General features: G+C 31.0%; 3 protein-coding genes across 3 annotated transcripts in view; 2 read left to right on the forward strand and 1 right to left on the reverse strand.

Moving 5' to 3' along the window:
* LOC143910435 (uncharacterized) overlaps positions 1–18,522 on the forward strand; it is a 448,390-nt gene that overhangs the window by 406,247 nt on the left and 23,621 nt on the right. The window lies entirely within an intron of this gene.
* The window catches only part of Sol1 (CUB domain-containing protein Sol1), a 262,612-nt gene that overhangs the window by 238,856 nt on the left and 5,234 nt on the right, over positions 1–18,522 (reverse strand). The gene's annotated exons all lie outside the window — the stretch shown is intronic.
* Positions 645–16,796, forward strand: LOC143910437 (myosin regulatory light chain 12A). The gene is made up of 6 exons (XM_077428914.1): positions 645–711; positions 1,941–2,125; positions 2,201–2,360; positions 2,465–2,584; positions 6,729–6,865; positions 16,479–16,796. Exons 1-6 carry the CDS (start codon positions 661–663, stop codon positions 16,636–16,638), a joined length of 813 nt encoding a protein of 270 aa, XP_077285040.1. The 5' UTR covers positions 645–660; the 3' UTR covers positions 16,639–16,796.

Consider the following 18,522-nt stretch of genomic DNA (forward strand, 5'->3'; position numbering starts at 1 on the left):
TTGATTCAATGTAATATATTTCCAAGCTAATTTTCATTACAGCACTGCTACAGCCTTTTGAAATCCACACATACAATAGTTCTATTGAAATGTTAAAAGCTCAATTTGAGAGTTTGATGAATGCCTATTCAGCGATATTCAAATGGAATTCATTACCCCTAACGATCGCATATGCAAAGTAGTCTCAGCTCAAAGAAACTTTCCTTGAATATTTTCTTACAACAAATACATAACAAACCCAAGTTTAACATAAAAAAACCTCATTAAAAAAATAAATAAACTGTGCGGTAAAATTACTACGTGTAAAATTTTGTGTTTCGGTTTATCTGAAACCCTGGCGATCTTCCGAACCGAGTTGGGTATCCCCTCTGCTATTTACAGTCCAAGTTATCCTGTAAATCAAACTCCGGGAATTAGTTGAAATTAAGGTCTGGTATCTTCAACACGAACTTCCCGAAGCCCAGATTCTGCCGAATCGAAATTCGTTAACCGAGAAAGCAACTTTTAATTTCATCGCGATAAACACACGCACTACTATAAACACCATTATTCGCGTTCGATAAAACATACATACATACAAATATAGCGCCAAATTGAAATTGATAGTTTCGTTATAAGTTTTGCTAGAAATTGGTTGCATCTATTCGAGCGCAATTTTCAATGGATAATCCACAACAAAAGTTTCAAACTAACGACGGGCAATCCGATAAGGTAGGAAAATTTTGTTTGATACACGAGACATTCTGATTGTTATATGGCATGAAGTTTTCCTTACATTAAATGCACGTTTTATAATAATAAATATTTATTATATCCGAAAGATTTATTTTAAACAAGTATACGTATATACATATGTAATATAATTCATTAACACTATATAATTCGTGCAACATATAACGATTCTTTTGAAAGCAATCATGAGAATCGATGTCCCAAATTAATTTAAAACACCAGTTAAAGTAAAATGTCATAACCCATACAATCCATCCATTTAACTCATTTCGATTACATGCTTTAGATTTATTTTAAAGTGAAGTACATATATGTATTTCTATAATCTCAAATTTACAGACATTTCTAACAAACTAACCAGTAGATTATATAACAGAATCACTAATAACCATATTAACACACTTGTGAAGAGTCTCAGTGATTACAACAAAATGTCTATACCCTTCAGGTATAACACACAGATTACCTAAACACAATCTGCTTTTGGTCATCGACTTTTAAGAGTTTTTAATTAATATTATGTATTAGATGTATTATGAGCATTTATAAGAATTTTAAATAGGTTTTTGAGCTCTTTACATTAACATTAGAATTATATAATACTATGATTACTAACAAAATTAAATTAAAATTGTAAAATAGAAAATGATCAGTAGATCAGTAGCAATTAAAATATGAAGATATAAGATGTATTGTGAACATAATTTCGTAATAATAAAAAGCATTTAAAAATCAAAATACATTGTATGCAACAATTCACCAGATTAAAACTTCATGCATTCGCATATTTCATATAAATGCATAATGAAGTATGCAACTTTAAATTTGTATTTATTGATATTTATTAGATTGGCACTAATTTTAGAGTTTTTGTTTAAAGAGGATTAATGATTATTTCAAAATTGTAGAGAAATATAAATTTATTAAATAAAAAAAAAAAATTCTAATATTTTTCTACATATGTACATTCAATTATATTAGAAGTTTTAAAAACTTAAAAATTCAATTAGAAGTTTTAAGAACATATTTATTTATTTGTGTCAATGTACATATGTAGTTAAGAACGACTTCAGAATACATACATACAATGTTGCTATTATATATAAGATTTTCAGATACATTTATTTTTAAATAATATTAATTTTTTACAACAAAAAACTTCAATGCTTGTATTTTAATCATTCTTAATGTCGAAAAATAATTTTCAGGAATTGTTACGTTTGAACATTAATGCTAACGATAGCAGATGTTCATCGAGGGCTTCGACGCATTCAATTTATACAGACGTTGAAGAGTTCACGTTATCTTTGCCAATAATAAAAATAAACGCCAAAGATAAAGACTACGAATCTTACGAATCGGAATACGGGAGCGAAGACGAAGATAACAAAAGGTATTTTTTTCCCCCGATTGTTCCCTTTCGCGATACAGTCTGTGCGAATTGTATACGTGTTTCCTTTGGATTCAGCAATATATCTGAAACGGCGCAGATATCGATGACACCTGAAGAGGAAGATTCTGGAAATATGAGCAGTACTATTACATCGGATTCAATCGAAAATACGAAATCTAAGGAAATTGACGTGTTTCGACACATTGCCGACGATACGCTGAAAGAACTCGAAGAAGTATCACAATACAAATAATAAAATTTACTACATTCCCAAATACTTCTAGAAAATTAAACAACTATATACCAATATACATATATATGCATGTATATATTTCACAGGCTTTTGAACTTTTCGATCTGAACGGTGACGGCTTAATTACGCATTCAGATCTGAAGAGGACTTTCACGACTTTGGGTCAAGAAGCCACCGATGAATACGTCACCAAAATGTTGGCCGAAGTGAGTGAAATTCCATATAATAGAAATAAACTCATTATATATGTATAAATGTTCAATCGAGTTGTTATATCCGTATATAAAACTTATCCAATGTGATATAATAATCAATAGTCAAACGACTAAGTTACAATTGGTGTAGGTTTAGTAGATTTAGACTTAAGAAAGGTTGTTTAATATATTATGAAATTATTCCAGTAATACAAAGTGCCCATTTTCCTATCAATAATTTGGGGTGCTTTAATGAATATATTATTAAAAATTTTCAATACGATTGATAATATAATTTATAAATTTTGTTATTTGATTTAATTTACGTAATTAATTATTTGATTTAATTTAATTGGTAATAAAATAAATGATTGTAAGTTTTTATGTAATACATATGCATTATTTTATTTTATTATTTATTTTTTAAGATATTTTTGCCACAGTGTCTTTAGAGTTGCTCAAAACGACACTGTGACCAAACATTTAAACCAAAAAATAATTCAAGTGAAAAGAAAAATGACATAATACAATGTATATATACATATATAGGCATAAATTCGGCTTCATTAAATCAATAACATACGTAAAATGTTTACGAATTCACTTTACTATATACTATACTACACGTAAAATACTATACGTAAATACTATACGTAAAATGTATAGTATTGACAAATTCACTTATCTGTATCATATAAAATTGAGTTGAAAATAAGAATAGATTCAAAATTTGATCCAAAACTCATTATGAATGTAAAAGATTATAGTATTTATTTTATTTTTTTACAAATATTTAGAAACAAAATATTTACTAATTAAAAAAGATTTAAATACAGATGAAGTAATTTATTACTTAATTTGTATGTTTATTTTTCTGGTTTAACTCTGCATTTATATTTTAATTCATTATAAAAAATATTAATGCTAAGTTTTCAGCTATGAAAATCTACAGATTATTATTTGATACCATAAAATTTTTCATTCAAATCTATGTATTATACATACATAACTTATGCCTTCGACAGCAAATATTTTGAAATAGTTCAATTTTTACTTGTTTCCAATCTTCACTCACCCGGGCAATGTATATAAATTTTACCAGTATTTTTAAAATACATATATACAAACTACTAACAATCTTTTATATTCATATATTTTATAATAAAGTCTATTGCATTTTAGCAATCTTCGAAGAAGACAAAGTTTAGATCTTGATCGCTATTGGTCAGATTTTTTTATCTGACTGATAGGAATCGCGTATATTCTAGCTGTTCCAAACATCCGTAAAATGAAATATTATTTATTATATATGTAGATACATACATATGTAGATGTATATATTCGATCTGTTTAACTTTGAATTTTTTTATTCAATCGATGAAATACAATTTGCAAATTGAACGGCCAAAATGTAAATAGCATGCACAATTGACTTTCTGAAAAATAAATTGAACCGATTCGAAAGTGTACGATCGCCTTTCGCAGCACCTGAAAAATGCAATTCGCATGCAAATCGCGTCGATCGGTGGGCGAACTTCAACAGCCCCATCCCCCCAATTTCATCTTTATTATAGTTAATCCTCGGCTCGCGAATTTCCATAAATAAATATGGTTCCCTCAGGATGCGAGGGATAGGTCAATAAAGTTTTATAGGGAAACGGGAGCGCTTTCGGGTGAGGACTGCATCGTGATTTTTTTTCCTCATCCGGTCTTCGGTCATTTATTTCGAACTGCTGTGGCCAGATTGAACGCGCGAGGATTATATGTCCGTCCTTTCTCGTAAATGGACGATTCGATAAAGAACGAATCGGAAAATGTGCCCATAAATTATACGTAGAAATGTATATTTGGCAGCGCGTGTGCTGCGAATCTGGGTATATTATATAATAGTGTCGTTTATTATGATATTATAACCGGTGTCGACGCGTTTTGCTGAGCGGTCCAAAAGCATTGATCTTATGCGATGGCTGAAAATTCAACTTGACAAAAATGTATAATGTGACGTAGGTTAAATGTGCAGAAAGAAACGTGACGCGTGATAGACGTGCAAAATACGAGCTATGAATTTTTATAAGCCAATGAATATATGCATACAAAAAGCACAATTACGAAAATTTGTGTGTGTGTGTGTGTGCGTAAGATCACATCTAAAATTTTTACAGCGAATAATAACATTTATTACTTTTAGTTTTTTTAAGACTTTGTTTAAATTTGAGTCAATTTTTGGGCGAGAATAAGTATCTACAACGTCTTTTTGATGTTCTCGTTTTTTATATAAATAATAATAATAATAATAACTTTTTTATTCCAGACGAAAAGGAGAATAGTGCAACCCCATCGTCCATATAATAATATATAGTAGATAATAAATACAATAGTATAGAATAATAATAAAAAATAAAGTTAAAATAAATAAATAAATATATAAATAACTAGCTGAACCCGGCAATTGCAATGCCACAATAACGCATACAATTCCAGTTCCCGTTCCCGTTCTCGTTCCCGTTGCGTTCCCGTTACCGTTCCCGTTTCTAGTGATGTTTGGAACTCAACTCATATCTCTTCAAAGCCGTGTCGTCATAAACCAACTGGTAACATGGTTACCAACGAACATATTTCCTTGAATACACAATGGCGCTTCAAACTTCGCGTCGTAATTACGAATATTATTATCAAGGGGTTTTTTCCCGTTTATTTTCACAGTAAACTTCATAAATAAGACATACATAAAAATAATAATAATAGTATTAACAATAGGAAGAATAATTAATAAATTAATTAGTAAAAAAATTCAATATAAGTTTTTATCAAATTTGATTTTAAATCTTAAAATATGATATTATTTTCAAATCTGATTATATAAAAATTTCATAATTTATTTATTTATTTCCATCAAATATGTACACTCGCCTTTACAGATCGCTCCAAAGCGACAAGTACTAATACAGATACAATACAATAATACGATTAATACAATCATTTAAGTAAACATTGCGAATTCATACAAACATCATCCTCAGTGACATCTATAGAGAAATTTTTGCAGCATTCTTATTTTAACATTGGTGAACCTTAAGATGCTGAAAATCTTGAAATTTTCAACAGAGATTGCAAAGGAAAAGCCAATTTACAGAAACCGTTTCAATGAATCAGAAAAATTGGCAAACTCTGAAAGGAAACGATTGCCCTAAAGTCACAAACCAAGGTTTGGCCAACAGCTACTAGTGAGAATCAAACTGTGACCACTCTGCTCGAAAGCATAGTATGCTAACCGCTAGTCCACGCTGCTGGTTCGTTTTAATTAATGCAAATTATTCTTATGATATAATTTTCAAATAATATGTGGAAGTATGTGTATTGAATATTTAAAATTATATCATTATTATAGTTTGTTCTAAATAAATATTTTTCAAATATAATTTATTTAGCCGTTTTTAATATATAATAGACGGACAACAAGTTCTTTGTAAGAAATTTTTATATAAATAAGTTTTGAATCGTTTTTTGTAGTTACGAACTGAAGCTATTCCCTAGTTATTTAAGTGCTGGAAATATTCATAATAAGCATTCTTGAAAATTAACAAGCAACAAAACTTTTGAATAACTTTTTCATGTAAAAATAAAAAAAATAAGTTAGTAAATCCTATCTACTGAAATTTATTCCTCTAACTTGAAGTGTTTCGATATTGTAAATTTATTTAAATTATTTAACCAGATAGTGACCCGAATGTAAAGCTGTATTATTAAACTACGAAGATTTATTCATTAGACGATACATTTTGAAATGCTCTGTTTTAAATTTTTAGAACGAAATATATACTTCGAAGCGAACGCGAAACACCATAAAATATGTATGACACCACTCTACTTAACACAAGGCAGGATAATTTTTTTGCTATGTATATACGGGAAGATTTCTGCTTAAACATCACTACCGGCTAAATGTAATGAAAATTTACTCGGCGCTTTATTTTTACGTATTTTTTTTCAGCTCGTTCCAAAAAGAACAACCACGACTAAGTTCTCAAGAGCATTAACTTAATGTAGTGTGAAGGAGGAAAATTTTCAGTTTTCCGCCGTGGGCGGTCACTGAAAAGTATATTAGACCAGGGTTTTGTCAACGAAATTCTTTAAGATTTTTCCAAATATATTCCAGGGCTCGAAACCTTTGGATTTCGAAGGATTCGTGAAGATGGTTGGAGCCAGGACAGTATACGTGGATTCTGAAGACGTTCTTGCAGATGCTTTATCTAAATGGGACTATGCAAAAACCGGTCTAATTCCAGTATCCAAGTAAGTTTAAAATACCCCAAGGTATGAATTTCGATAAAATTATTATTTGAATGTCACAGAGTTTGAGAAGGTCTGATAGAAACCTCTACTATGAATACATTATTCATGAATCTCAGAGACCACATCATCTATGTATGTATTATATTATCGAACGAATTCCATATTTAAATAATTCAATTGTCTCACAGTTTCGTTAACGAGTGCAATACGCGTTGGAATTACGAGTAAAATATATAAATTATTTATATGTATGTATGTATGTCAAACTATCAAGAAATTCGTTATATTTAAAATAACGGCCGTTCGAGGATTATAGGGGGTATATTTTGAAACCCAAATAATGGTGATTTGTTATATCATAATACAAAGAACTACAGCAGCATGAATATTTACGAAATCGATACGCGGATATGTTTTGTTTTTGATTTACGACTATTGCCATACAAATTAACAAACGTATAATCATTCCTATTCTTTTTTTGTATATTTAATGGGCTATACGTTATAAAAAATAAAGCAAACCAGCTTGATAAATAGCCGAGAAAATCCACCCAAACACACCATAATTTAGTATTTCGTATTGGTTTGAATATTTAAATAAATAGTGGTTTAACATAAAACAGCTACCACCGGATTAAATAAAAATATATAAAGCAAAACTGTCACATATTCAAATGATTTAGAATTTTCTGTATTATACGTATTAATAACCCATATATTAAAAGTGGATAAAAATGATTGTTTTTAAGTGTTTATATTTATTTTTCAAACATGCAAATAAAATAAATAAATAATACATATTTGCGTCTTAAAGCATACTTAGGTTTTCATTTATATGAAACATTAATTCAGTACAGTTTATACGTATACTAAATATATATAGATCAAAGAGAGATCAGAAAATATGCATTTTTTAAAATGCTTCAGAAAATTCATTCGTTTTTTTTCGTATCCAATTCCTAAATTGACTCACTGTACATATTTCAATACTACTTACAGTGATGTTACTTAAATTAACATGATATCTTATTGAAAATTTTATCATCTTTCTAAAGTTTAAACACTCAATACCCAATATTATTTAGCATCTTTGTGGAGGTTAAAGAAAGAAAAAGAGAAAGCCAAATAAACGAAATTTGTCGTTTTTCGTAATTATTTAATACTTTTATATAGTATTATTTAAGTTATTGTGGTTTTGAAGGATTTTTACACAGCATAGCACTATTAGAAGACAGCAAAATAAGATAAAGTATTTTATTTATTTATTTATTATTAAATAGAAAATTACTAATTAATTATTTAACAATTAACAAATTTAAACTAAAACTAACAACTATAATATAAAATAGTAACAAAATTAACAAAACTATAATAAGTAACCCTAAAATAATATAATATAATTCCAAACATTGCATTTTATATACATACATATATAAAATGCGGTATCCGGACATGTACCCTCCGGATACATACCCCCCGGACACATACCCCCGGTCAAAAACCCCCTGGACATTACCCCCCCCCCCCCGTGCAAATAACCCCCCCATGGATAAAAAATGTTTTATTATTAATAATTAATTTTTTATTACTTTTTTTAAAGTAATATAGGTAAATAAGAATAAATTAAGTGTGGTATAGTACATATATTGAATTTCAATTTATATACAATATTTAATTTCAATTTATTAATAGAATAAATATCAATTTAAAAGTCTTTTAGTCACCAGCTAGCGTTTGCTTTTTGTTGTATTGAAAGTAAATTTTAATAGAAGTATACATATATGTATATCATTATTATTATATTTTAAATATTTTTAGACTATCCATGATGGAATTTGTAAAATCGAGAATAGGAAAAGAAAGTTATCAGTTTCTTATCTTATATTTTATATCCTATCAGTTTTTATAAAATATTTTTATCCTTGACGGGGGGGGGTATTTGTATGGGGGGTTATGTCCAAAGGGTTTTTGACCGGGGGTATGTGTCCGGGGGGATATGCGTCTAGGGGGTAAGTGTCCTAGAACCATAAAATGCAATGTTTGTATACATATAGTATAACCAAAGACAGCTCGCAGTGAGTCAGAAAAATAAATTTTCCGCAAAACACGCAAAGTTAATTCATCGCATTTCAGAAATAGAATTCCCCGTAAAGCAGCTTATTATGAAAAAAAGTACTCTCACAAAGCCTTAACTTAATAACACCGATCGAAGCAGCACTCAAGCGAAATAAGAAACAACAATTTTCCTCGAAACAAACACGTCGTCGAAATGAAATTCTCATACATCAAAGTGTCATTCGCGCAGTGACGGTACCGCGGGCGAATATTTTCCGACGGGACAAATTGTCCTCGGGAAAATTTAAAGTGCAAAAGGACAATTTCACACACCGACCACAAATTGAGTGATGATACACGGGCAAATCTGCTGGGAATCTAGGGGTAGACAAGCGCCTTTAAATGGATCGGTGTCCCTGGGGAAGTAACAGCATGCGGTGTGAAGCGACCGAACAAGCTCACCTCTCCCGGGAACATCATTTCTCGAGAGCTTTCATATAATACATATGTACATACATATACATACGTGTGATACATAGTGAGAAGTAAGAGGACCGTCGACCGCGTATGAATAACCTCACCAGCCATGAGGATATCCACAAGGGTGGTTTAATGAAATTCGTCCTCTAAATAACGGGGCGTTAGACGTTAATTGCGACTTTCCCTGTGGAAAATTCGCGCACGGAAGCAAGAGGCGACCGCTAATGCGACTTTAGTGAGTGCACTTTCAACTATCGTACAAAGATTATGAATAATATGACTTTAAGACTTTAAATCGTCAGCCTTCAACCTTGCACATCGTGTCGACTAATGTAATTAGCTCCGCTTTTTTATTACAATAAGTCAACTCTTCATAGCAGCGTGGAAAAAGTGCTGTTTCGATTGACTGGAATACTTTTTATATAATAAAATTTTTGTTAATACTTATTTTACAAATTTTAGTATAATATTCAACATTTAGATAACTTTTTTAATTATTCTGTATGAGAATGAAACTACTCACATCACAATTTACCCGTTCAACATACAATTACTTAAATATAACATAATTTCATGTAATGTTACATAATTGGAAGTTATGCAATGTACAATTTCTAAGACGCCTTTTTACAGTTTCTGAAGACACTTTCATTATCTTTTAACTTCTCCAACTAGCTCAGAAGATCCATTTTTGGGATTTTGAAAGACATGGTCGCTTAAACGAGACCATTTTCTTATTCTTTCCATTTTTATTAGATTTTCTATAAAATAAACCTCACTGTATCCCTTTAATGTCGTTTCAACCGCACATTGTTATAATTTCAGTTGTCTGAATTTATTTTCTATCCAAACCCTAGAAAATGTATTAAAATAATTTGAGCCCTGTTCCCTTCACTAGATTCCCATGTTTTTAATAATTTTCAATAAAAACCGATGCACTTAATTTAAGAAAAATAAAATCAGAAGCGGAAACGATGCGACATATGTACATAACTATTTATCTCAAAATACTGATTTGCGTAAAATGGACAAATTCTTATTTTTTTAAATAATAAGCAACCCAAAAAAGAAAAAGTAAGATAAAGCCATAACGGTAAATTCTAAGGTAGCGGTTGTTTCAAATACCCGAGTATTTTCGGTTAAAACCATTTTTACAATTGGCCAAATGCATTTGTCCACGACTGTATCTATTCTGTAATTTTTAGCTCAATTCCGTAATTTTTGTTTAAATTTTGACTTTTTTGAAAAAAAAAAACAGTTGACTACTTGTACTATTTTTACATACCTCTTTTTACTTCGCCTTAATCTAATTTTAGCTGTTCATAAATAAAATAAAATTTTAATACAATTGAAAATATTTACCATTTTTATATACCTTGCTACAATAATCCATCTTCAACCTTTTCGCCGTTTACTCTATATTTTATAAAATGTGCTCTATAGGTTCTCGTTATCTCTAATATTTAAATATTTATAGTTTTAACTCTCATATGTATATATAAATTTCAAATTTGGCGTGTAGCTTCGTGTAATGTAATGCACGATATATATTGATTTTTGGCCAAATATGTCAGATCTGACATTTCACGGCTAAAAGTATATCTCTTCACGGAGTTTTATCTGCGAGTATTCAATAAGAAGTTATGTTGTATCTAATTGTTAATATGATTTACAATAAGCTTACATACATTACAAGCTTATTTCTAGATAAATATGAAACGAAACTACATACATACAATATATGTATTTGTATATATTTAGATTTTATACGACTTCATATACAAACATAGATTTACGAAAATCAGTTTACAGAAAAATTTTTGCACACTTAAACTTACAGGAAAATATTTAAGACCACTGCTTTAAATCGTCAATTTTAAGCCGATGGAAATATCGCTAGAAACGTTGACCGAAACACGCAGAGTACACGAGACTCTCAAACGAAGCTTTCCGGTTTACGATCCGGGGGACGACTTCGGGGGGGCCCTGATTGAGGGCAGCGACTCCGGGGGCCCCCAGCAGTGTTTACACGCTCCTTATTTATGTACACGACTTTAGAGTGTGTGTGTGTGTGTGTGTGCGTGTGTGTGCGACGAGCGTGACGAGAGGCCCATATCTCGGATGAAGGGACCCTGCTAAGGGGCCTCTCGGACGTAAGGGCCCAGGTCCCTCAGATCGATGCCTGAGGACCCTCACATACGCATATCAACATATGTATAATGTACACATACAGATCGAGACGATAGTCCAGTCGTAAAGTGTGACATAATCTAGAAACGTGGATGCTTAAATGCGGCATGTTTGTGGTCGTTTTACAAAATTAATTTATATACATATACATACATACACATACATGTAATATACAATATAGTTTGAATTAAATTTATTTTCAATTAATCATCATTTGCGACTTCTATTATTTCATCATTGGATGAAAGCAACTCATACTCATCAACATACATAATTGACTTGACACATTTTTCTAACTTGATTTACTCATTATTGGTTACCATCCGAGCAGTATTCTCTTCTATATTTTCATTGTCATTTCAATATATTCACTCTTTTCAACATTTCAAAAGCTCTAGTCTAGTCTAGTAATAGTTGTATGCTCTGTATCTATGATACATAGAGCATAAACGTTCACAATATCATTACTGGTAAAGCATATTTATAAAAAAAAACTGTCTTAATATAAAAAAAATCGAGTATATAATTTAAAAACACACTCTTATACATCTCAAGCATTTATATTTAATCGTGTACTGGAATTATTTCAAGACAATCATTTTTTTGCATAACTATTATCATTTAGTATTTATGCCCAATGTAAAGTATTAGAATATATGTATATATTAAGTTCATGTTGGTAAATTCTTCTAATAAAATCATTTAGGCTGATATTATAATTATTTTTTTAATTTTAGTACTTTTTCAATACTTACCATTTTGAACTTTTTGATTATTTATTTAAAAAATACGTGGGAAAGGTGGCAAAGCCGATGGACCCAAGGGGTTTAATAACACATACAGTAGTAGAGAAATACAGACATCAAATAAGATAATAAAAATCTAAAAAAAGAAAACCGAAAAGAAACTATAAACAAATCAAAAACACAAAAGATAAACTTCAAAAAAGAAGAACTATGTAAATTCAAAAGGCTTAGGATACTAATTCATTGGATTCCAAATTCTATTCCAAATTTTAAGCACTTCATTTGAAGGATGATCTAATTACCTTGAAGTATCTTAAATCTTTTTGGAGAGTATGAGGCTTACCACAGGACAATTGTAATGGTTATTTATAATTTTATAGACTTCAATCAAGATAATCTCTCAATAATACAATTTAAAACTTGTGTTTCTAATAAATTTGTTTACTGTCGAACATTTTTCCGGTTAATTTGCCTGAAATTTTTATCACTAAATAATATAAAATCATCTTCATCGATTCAATTTAAATTCTATGTATATGAAGTGAGCGAATTTACATATCACACTCTAACGTAAATTCCTTTTATTATTTTAAAATAGATATAAAAATAATATAAAATACTTTTGTATAATAAGAATTTCATTATAGGCGAATTAGAGTATGGCGCTCTGCGCATCATCATGCATTTAAGATTATATAATGTTTTTCGTTATAATAAAATATATTTTTTGATTATTTCGTTCATAAAACAAAAACGGCATACTTTCGACTGTACATAAATTTTATTATAAAGCAAAAATAAAATAAAATAAATAATTTGTAGTAATTCTCTGGTCGCCCGTTTCTCGGCCGCGCGGATGCAAATACAAATAAAGCCACACTTTCACAGTGGCGTAGCGCGACAACGTCGTTCGTTGCATAGTATTGAAATATTCATCGCAACGTGCACGGAAACCCTTTATGTTGGATTCCATTTCAAAGCAATGACGACGTAAACGTGATAGACGACCTGTAGATTTACTTGTCCCGGGAACAATGCACGTTTTCAGGTGTGCGGTAAGCCGCGGGACAAACTCATTTCCCAATATTATTCCTGCGCGAATTCATATGAACACTGCATCTGATGATAAATTAACGTGCAAATCCCAACGGCTGACCGGAAGCAGGGATTTACTCTTGTATCTTCAGGCTTAGTCGCGATTAAAAGCATTGTATAGGTATATTAACACTAAAACAGGTAACTACATATACCAATCTTCGTCAGCGATCCAATCCTAGTCACCTTTGCTACCCCACAATGAAATTTTTCGTGGCGTAATTTTGTGGATTGATTTCGGACGATTCGTCCCGCTCGTTCGACGTATTAACGTCACCCTAGTGGACCGGGATAAATCCTATGACGCGAGGGCACAGCATTCGCCGGATAAATGTCGGCCATCAATTGACCGGCGAGAATGACAACCTAATTCCGTTCGAGCTTAATGAATTTCCAATAATAGCAATAATAACGACAATAACGCCACTGAAAGACAAATTGTTGATCGCCAAACGGACGAGCTCATGTCAATTACTATGAACTTGGATTAGAAAGCATTAATTTTCGAATGCACTTTCATTAAAGACTTTTTTTAATCCTTGTATCACATTTGTATATAAAATGGTTGTACATATAACCATATTAAATTTTTATATATTTTGTATTACCTATGATTATTGTATATATTAGCAGACACACCGAAAATAAAATATTATAGTCGATCCGATGTAGCGTATTATAAAATAGTACATACAAACGGTGGGAAAAAATCCCAAGTGAAAATATGTACTTTTGACTTTTGATTTGAACTGGACGACTACTTAGAGAGATTTCAAAGCTGAAAAGTACTATAAATGAAAGATAAAGTACCCGACTATAGATTCTAATTTTCATTTTGAACAGGAAATTGGGAGAATTTGAGCATCGGCCGAACAACACCAAGATATAGAAAAATCGCGCGATTTAAAAAACACATACATCTCCGAATTTTGAACCAATCAACATTTTTTTACCAGATTCATGTTCACTGGGCATAGATCTATAAGAAAAGTTACATCTCGTCTCTGAACCAAAAAAAAATCGTCATTTGTCGAACAGTGTAATATAACCAGTGGCGGCTCGTGCATAGGAACTGCGGCGCTGCAGTACCCCCAGAAAAAATACAAAAAAATCACATTTGTATACATTTACAACTTGTGAATATAATTTAAATAAGAATGATTAGATATTTGACATAATCATTATTAATGAGTATGTCAAATATATCTAAATACAAGTTGAAAATTTTTTTGTAATTTTTTTATGCACGAGCCGCCACTGAATATAACTAAGTTTTGCTGACCATAACATGACGTTGACAATTATTTTTACTGCCTAAAAATTATAAATTTCCATTAATATAAAATGCTAGTGTAGTACCCGATGAAATATAATCGTATGGGTGTTGACATATTAAATTAATAAATAAAAAAAATAAAAGAAACGTGTCGGTCCTGTGTTTGATCCGCACACGGTCGATTTTTTTCTCTTCGGTCAATCCTTTGAAATATATTTAATTTAATATTTATATTTAACTGTTTATTATGAAAAAATGGTAAAAACTAACTACCTACCTACATAACACTTTTTTTTATTTTTTCATACACAGCACACATCAACAGCATCACCACCATACGCCACTGGTACATATGTATGTATGTCTAATCGAAACGAGTATTATAGTATGGCGAGCGTTATCGTACACAGACACACACACACAGACAGAATAGGGATATTATATTTTTTATTTTTTACATACATATTATACAATAAACCAGGAAGGCTTAACAGGTAAACCCCAAATGCGCCTTCCTGGTCCACATAATTATTACATAGATACATGTAAATCTAAACAATATCTGACATCTATGGTCAGATATTACAAACATCGTATGAATACGATAAATAATGATGAATAACTTTTATGTAACAATACGATTTTTTGTATATTCGATAAACAACCACAGAGACATTTATAGGGTGAGCAATAGGGCGAAACCTAAGATATAGCAATAACTAAAAGTTTGCAACAGAAAATTGGGAAGGAAAGGAAGGAAACGCCAATTTTTACAGGAACCGTTTCAATGAAAATCAGAAAAATTGACAAATTCTGATAAGAAACGATCGACCTTGACAAACCAAGGTCTGACCAACAACGAGACTTAGTGGGACTCGAACCCGTAACATCAAGTACCAAATAATTCAACATTCACCACTAGACCACGCTGCTGGTTATATATGATGATATACGTGGGTTTGGTGCATCCGCTCTAAAATCACCAGACAAACGAACGACAGATTAACAGAACGGCAGCTTTAAACGTAATTCTCGTTTTCTCGAATGATAGATTGCACATCAGATGACGAGTAACCTTTCGATGTGCACAGATGCAATTATTAAAATTGTTTAATAAGTTTAATAAGGCAAGATTCGATAAGTTCCGAATCTTGCCTTATTAAACTCGCCAGAAAGATCCAACTCAATTTTAATAATTACCATTTTAATGATTGCATCTGTGCACATCGAAAGGTTACCCGTCATCTGATGTGCAATCTATCATTCGAGAAGACGAGAATTGCATTTAAAGCAGCCGTCCGTTAATCTGTCGTTCAATTTGTTTGGCGATTTTAGAGCGGATGCACCGCATCCGATATACGTATTCCATAAATAAACTAATAATATCAACAAATTATTTTTTATATTAAAATTTTATTAAAATAAATATTTAAAACATATATGACACACGAACTCAAAACTAACAAAAAATTAAAGTCAAATTCTACAGACCGCTAAACGCACTAACAATGTTTTTCTCTTCCAAAATGCAATGCGAAACTGAAACGAAATTTAAATGTCCATCGCGGGTCGAATAGGGGTTGAATCGGTTCAAAATATAAAAAAGCTTTTATATTTTGTTATTATAATATATATATATATTTACAAGAAAATGTCTCCCACTCGAGACAAGTAAACAAATGGAACAAATTGGATCGAAGGATGGAAGAGGCCGCCTTCACTACAGAGCGTTCTCGTAAGTAAGGCGACATAATAATTTTTGTTGTTTAAGGTTGCGTCAGGACTTGATGTCTTGGGGTGATCGATTTACCGAACCGGAAGTGGAATGGGCGCTGGAAGAGGCTCCCACCATCACCAAGAGAGGGGTGACGATGATTGAGTACCGCGACTTTTGCCAATTCCTTTGCGGAATGCGTAAAAAGGACCCTTAAAAACCCAACCCTCGATTTATTGGACAACCGAAGTGGGCGGCGAGGGTGTTGTGAACGAATCGATCAACCGGTCGTTTCGCTTCGAAAGAATTTAATTTTTAAATTGCATCCTTCTAAAGTAAACACATTTCTTCACAATATAAACGTACATATGTATACTATGCGACAATAAAATATTTTCAATCTATCTTGCGGTTTCTTTTTATTGCCTTTGCAGGAAGCGTATTGTGAAAATTCGTGGAAAATAAGAACAAAAACTGGTAGCGTTTTCAAAAGCTCTGAAGATTTCGATATGGTAGGGGTTTCGAATCGGTCAAACGGAGGTCATTGAATTCGGTTTCCATTTCCGGTTTTGCGACCGTTCCCGAATCAATAGTATATGGTGATGAAATTGCATCACGATTTCGAATCATATCAAATTTTATTGAATATCGAACGAAGCAGTTTCAAATCGGATGAAATATTTGGTTAAAGATAGATGATCGAAATGTGGGTTATATTTAAGTATAGAAACTGCAGATTTACAACGGCCAAGGTGATATTTTATTTTGAGACTCATTAGGTATTTAGGTTTTAGCAGATCTAAATATATCATTCCATGATCAGTGTGTCGAACCCAAATTTTATTAATTGTATATTATGTCTTTGTCTTTTAATCTCCTTTTTATGTACGGAAAAAAACACGTAAAAAAGTAATTATAATAGTTTAATTTAACTTAGCGAAAGTAATAGACTATAGTAAGCGAAAGAAAAGTCTATTGCAAATTTTTTTTATGTTTAAAATGAAATAAAATTAAATTTTAAACTTAGTAATTTTAAAACATTACATAATATATTTTAAGCGGATTTCAGTAATTTTTTATCAAAAAAATAAAGATCATATTTCAAATTTCAATCTGACTTAAGTTCATAAAAAAAGTATTAAGGTATAAACTTTTTAATTTATATCATGTAAAAATTCTCAACTCATCAGCTCCAAGTTACATATGTAGTTCATGAAGAATACAAATATAAATTTTCAGCTTGATACGTTCAGGGGTGTGGACAGAATCGTGGTCACAACATTTTTAACCTTTCGAAGAGGAAAAAATTCCACTTCCGGTTTATTAAATTTAATGATTTTTTTTCACTTTCATCACATTGTTACAAGAACTATACTTGATTTTTTCCTGAAGAGTACCCATGTTTGGGGGGACAATATAAATAGTGGAAGAAAAATCTAATAAGAGTAAACTACCACTTCCGGTTGACGGATGCCTACCAAATTTTATATACATACATAACTTGGTATTAAGCTTAAACTTCAAGATATGAAATTTCAATCCAAATTTTGTATACATAACTTGGTATTAAGCTTAAATTTCAAGATATGAAAATTACAGTCAATAAAAACAACATCTCACTATTGATTGCAATACTCACTTTTGGCATAAAATTACTAGATTTTGAATTCAAGATCAACAAGCCAACAAAATAATCATGTATTTGAATTAGTAATGACTGATTTGTATCTGATCCGGTAAGTAAACTAGATATGGAAGTTCAGTTCAATAAACCTAAGATTTCTGAGAAAAACATAAAAACTTCGATTCTTTAGAGTAAAAGTACTACTTCCGGTTCAGGTAAAAATATTTAATAAATATATGGGTATGAAATTTAGTCTGATTTGGTTAGTGGTTTGGGAGATAATTGAATTCAAAAACTTAAAAAAAGAGGACAACTATAACAAGAGGTACCATTTCCGGTCAACTTTACGTCGTATTTTACAAAAATTTACGATAAGAATTTCAGAAACCGATACTGTTTCAGTTCGATAGGACTAACGGTGATCAGAAAATCCCAAAAGTACACAGACACACAGACATTTTTCTAGACCTTGAAAAC

This window comes from Arctopsyche grandis, chromosome 4, assembly GCF_051622035.1.
Source record: "Arctopsyche grandis isolate Sample6627 chromosome 4, ASM5162203v2, whole genome shotgun sequence".
Lineage (NCBI taxonomy): Eukaryota > Metazoa > Arthropoda > Insecta > Trichoptera > Hydropsychidae > Arctopsyche > Arctopsyche grandis.